At 35.6% G+C, this 4893-nt stretch overlaps 1 protein-coding gene across 1 annotated transcript; it reads left to right on the top strand.

Annotated features, from left to right (window-relative positions):
- Positions 1 to 328: 328 nt before the first annotated feature.
- On the top strand, positions 329 to 658 carry LOC120152942. The gene has a single exon (XM_039165013.1). The coding sequence runs from the start codon at positions 329 to 331 to the stop codon at positions 656 to 658; it is 330 nt and encodes a 109-aa protein (XP_039020944.1).
- Positions 659 to 4893: the final 4235 nt, after the last annotated feature.

Raw genomic sequence — 4893 nt, 5'->3', positions numbered from 1 at the left:
ATCGACGAAATAAAATGCCAATGTAACCTATCTTAGCCTCTTCATTTTAGTTGTTGTAGACTACGTATCCGAATAGATGGAGGTTTCAGCCTTGCTAAATAACAATGGTAAAGTGGTGTTGAGATTATTGTATAAAAATATTTTCACTCGCTTTGGAATACCTCGTGCATTTATCAATGATGAAGGATCTCAATTTATTGGTAATCAAGTTGCCTAAGCATTGAATAGATATGGAGTGGAGCATAAGATTGCTACAACATATCATCCACAGTCTAATGGCCAAGCTGAGGTGTCGAACCGTGAAATCAAGCAAATCCTTTAGAAAGTTATGAACCCTTATCAAAAGGATTGGTCTCAACACCTTGCAGAAGCACTATGGGCTTATAGAACTGCTTATAAGACTCCATTGGTAATGTCCCCTTATCGTCTCGTTTATGGTAAAGGTTGTCATTTACCGGTGGAGTTGGAGCATAAAGGTATGTGGGTGCTAAAAAGGCTAAATTTTGATTTAAATGCTGCGGGCGAAAAACAAATGCTGGAGCTCAATGAGTTGGAGGAACTCCAAAATAATGCATATGAAAGTTTGCGCATTTATAAAGAAAAGAGAAAGAAATGGCATGATCAGAATATTTTGCCAAGGGAATTCATTGTTGGATAGCAAGTGTTGTTATTTAATTCGAGACTAAAATTATTCCCTGGGAAATTGTGTTATCGTTGGTCGGGTCCTTTCGAAGTTCTTGAAGTTTTCCCTCATGATGCATTATTATTGAAGAACTTGGTGGACGGAAGCACATTTAAAGTCAATGGCGACATTTAAAGCATTATTGCCAGCAACAAAGCCCTAGCATCGCTTCGATCACACTAAGCGGTCCTCTTTATTTTTAATATTTTGTTCTCTTGAATAAGTCAATTCTTTTTACATTTATTTATAAGTACTTATTTTATTTATTTATTATTGTTGTTTTCAATTGATGACTCTCGACTTGTTCTTCCATGCTACACAACTATTTACGTTGCAGTAATTATTCCTCGTTATATGGAAGCCATAATATTACAAGGTTACTCAAATATTTTTTTATGGTAAAAAATTGTGTGAGTTGTTCCCATTTACCCTTTTCATTTTTAACTGATACTTAACCCAATCATAGCTTCCTATTCCAATCTATCCTTATCCCTCCACCTTAGAATTTTAAAATTTAAAATTATTTTATCATTTTTTCCACGTAACCCAATTACCCCATTTACTCCACTCTCATCTTCTCCATGGCCCTAAAACCTATAGTAACCTTTCTTCCATTTTTCTTCCTTGATCTACAAACTGTCATGGCACCAAAAAATAAATCAAGTTCAAAGCAATCAGGTCGTACGCCCACTCCAGCTCCTACTTTTGCTACGCCACTGGCAATGTCACCGTAGGAGAAAGTCACATGGTTCATTAATAACATCCACATACGATGTTATTACGAGGAATTTGAAGCTGAGATTTCTGTTATTAGGAGGAATTTGAAGCTGAGATTTCTGTTATGAGCAGGGAATTGATTTATCTACAGACAAGGAACCCCAAATCTTCAATTATATCTCTTAGTTGATCACTCATCGAGGTTGGGGAAATTCTTTGAACAACACGATGATATAAACCAGCACATCGTTTGGGAATTTTACAACAATCTCATCAAGCAGACTAAGTATCTAGTCTTTATTCGAGAGAAGATGGTCAATTGGTGGGAAAAACCAATAAACAATTTATTAGGTATCGCCAAAGAGCCTTGCAAGCATACGAAATTTTTGCAAAATTTAACCGAGGAGGAGTTGGAGCAAGTAGGGCGAGATGTTTTCTTACCTGGCCGGTTTTGGATGAGATCGACTACTGGCGTTTGAACCATAAGACGCTTAGATATCCATCAAAGATGCATGGGTATGGTTTTTTTTATAACTCGATTAATGCCAACCATGCATTCTTCTAATATTACTAAGGATTGAATCTTGTTGCTTTATTCCATTTTATTTTGGAAGAAAAATTGATGTTGGAAAAATAGTTTCTGCTAAAATAATTGCTTGTGGTCAGAAGACTTCTGGTATTTGTATTTTACATCACTAATTATTGCATTTTGCTCTCAAGCACAAGTAGTTATTTTATCTTACGATAATCTTATAGAGAATCGAAGCCCAATCACCCCTGTTGTTGTAACGCGAGCATTATTAAAGAAAAGACTAGACCCTAATAAAGCTCCAAGGGAAATATATTTCTATGGCTGCAGCACAGCTCCCGCCTATTGATGACCGAACTTTGGAATGTCTTAAAATGGCTAGCCACTCTTTTCAAAATCAGTCCCAGATGCATAAAGCCCAGGTTCAATATTGAGAATATGCATAGAAAAGGGATTTGGCGACCAAGACGTTGTTTGAGAAGCTATTCATAGAGGCTGAAGTGCTATATCCAATCGTTATAGTGAAGTGGTCATGTGTAAATGTGTGTGTTATGGCACACAAATCAATGCAAGTATACATAATTGATGCAAGTAATATAGTAGTGAGTGAGTATCGTCTCCACAGGGACTGTAGGGAATTCTTTAAAGCAAGCTATAACTAGAAATTAGTTGTCACTAACTAATCCTAAGTGTCTAAGTCTAATGATATAAACAAGGGAAAATATGTTATGGCAGATGGTATTAAGACATGGGAAAAATATGCTATGGCAAGAAAATTTTGTGGAGTAAAGTGAACAAGAATTTTATGTCGTGGCAAAAAATTTATGCAAGAGCAAATAATATTTTTTTTTTCTAAGGCAAGAAATATCCGAGTTCTGAATATAGACTAAAAACCTGACACAAACAGATTTCTTACGGAGCACTTGGGTTTGATTTGCTATGGGAAGAAATTATTCTATGTCTGAGATGATCTAAGTACGCTATGCTTATGCTTCTCGATAGGATTTACTAGAAGTGTTCCTAGGATATCTCTAGTAAGGAACCTGATAAAACTATTACAAAGACAATACCTCTCAGCGTAAACTGTGACGCTAGCCTATCAAATGAGTGTTATCCCTTTTAGTCATTTGAAAACCCTCTCCTTATCTCTAAGGAGGATTAGAACCTCAGCATCCCGGATTAGTTCTCTTGTTCACATAGATCTAACCTAACTCTCTCGATATTATGTATATACTCTTAGAAAAATAAATATCTCTTAATAGCTCTTACAAAGATTAAGAAATTTATGTCAAACATCAGGTATTCTCTCAAACGCTTTTACAATGCTACAACATAAAGTTAAAACAGTGAACAAAACAACATAAAACATAAATATACTTAATTATCCATTAAACACAAAATAAAATCATTATCCCAACAAATCCAATAACCAAATAGATCAATTTATGGTGTAGATAAAATCATCTTAAATCTTCATTAATACAAGCCATTAAAAAACATAAGAAATAAAGAACAAGGAAAGAAACTCCCAACAAAGGGCTGTTGCCGTGACTTTCAGACCACCACCATGGACCGCTCTAGCGGGCTAGCCTCTCTTGAGGTGAGGGTGGAACTGGAATTGTGGACATCATTTTCTATTTATAGTGGGGAATTTCTAGGGTTTTTCCCCTTTAAATTCCCTCAAATACCCTTAAATTCATGCCCAAAACATGATATTATGGTACTTGGCAGTGATCCCAAATTATCAGTAGGGCAGGAGGTTCACATGAGGTGCATCAGACAACTGGCCGTACGACGTCAGCTACTTTGTCTTGTATTATATCTAGACTTGTAAGAAAAACTTACCGTGGTGATCATCATTAGTTCCTTTGTCCCTCGCTTTAAAATTGTCATGGAGAATAATTCTCTCCTCGGTCATTTCCATAACCTACACAATGACAACCAACACACAACCCTTCTCATCAGCAACATCAGTTTTATCAAGAAAAACTAGCCACGACAAAACTTTCCACCACATGCAATGAAATGCCCTAAATTCAACTATATGTAGCTAAAATTCTTATGCCAATAGCTTTTAGACAATGAAAAACGTATGTAAAAAGACCCAAAATATAGTTTTTTACGGAGTTATCACACCTCCAAACTTAAGCTATTGCTTGTACTCGAGCAATGGATAATAAGCAACAAAAAAATAAAACGTTATGGTGAAGTATAAATCAAGACAGTCAAGTGGTCTAAAATTTCATCCCTCAACAAAAAGTTTGGCTTCAACATGCTAGACTAATTGAGAAGTCAAATACCTTTCACTAGGCCAAGATCCTTTGTATGTGTATGCGTGATTGCATGTAGTCTATGCTTGACAAAATTAGAAAGTCCCTAAGTAAGTTATTTTGTTTTTCCAAGGCATAAAATTATTCTTTAATCACAAAATTTACTCCTATTTATTCAACACTTAAACTTTTAAACTTTTTAATTTTTTTAAAACATAAACACTACACAAGGGGAGTCAGCCTATCACAACTACCATCCCACACTCTAGATGAATGAGAGGATACCTTCCATCCCTGAGCTAGTCAAGCAGAGTCATCCTGTGACTACTTTCATTCACTCATGTGCTAAGGCTTCTATTTATTCAATGGGGTTTCCAGGCAATGCCATCACACATAGAAGTGTCCCTTTACAGCTATGCCGAGGTATTTATTTGTAATTCAACACAATTCACAACATTAAGGAGTTTAACTTAGCCTTTCATGCATTGATATAACAGTTAAGTTCATTACCAGAACTGTATGCCACAACGCGCAAAAGTTCTTTCATAAAATTTTCTAAGTTCCTCAAGCATAGAAAACATACAATCGTGTTCAAAGAGTCACAAAGAATTAAGTTTTAGGGTTAGTTATATCCTCCTCAACAGTCATGTACAATAATTTCTAGGCATGGCAAAAAAATTATCATCATCAGGCAT

The sequence above is a fragment of the Hibiscus syriacus genome, unplaced genomic scaffold (genome assembly GCF_006381635.1).
Source record: "Hibiscus syriacus cultivar Baekdansim isolate YM2019G1 unplaced genomic scaffold, ASM638163v2 tig00111096_pilon, whole genome shotgun sequence".
In the NCBI taxonomy this organism is placed as follows: Eukaryota; Viridiplantae; Streptophyta; class Magnoliopsida; order Malvales; family Malvaceae; genus Hibiscus; species Hibiscus syriacus.
Note: the sequence above shows the minus strand (reverse complement) of the source record. Positions and strands in the feature narration are given on the sequence as shown.

Excerpts from the sequence above, each read along its gene's own strand:
- LOC120152942 (XM_039165013.1), top strand. The coding sequence starts at position 329 with ATGAACCCTTATCAAAAGGATTGGTCTCAACACCTTGCAGAAGCACTA.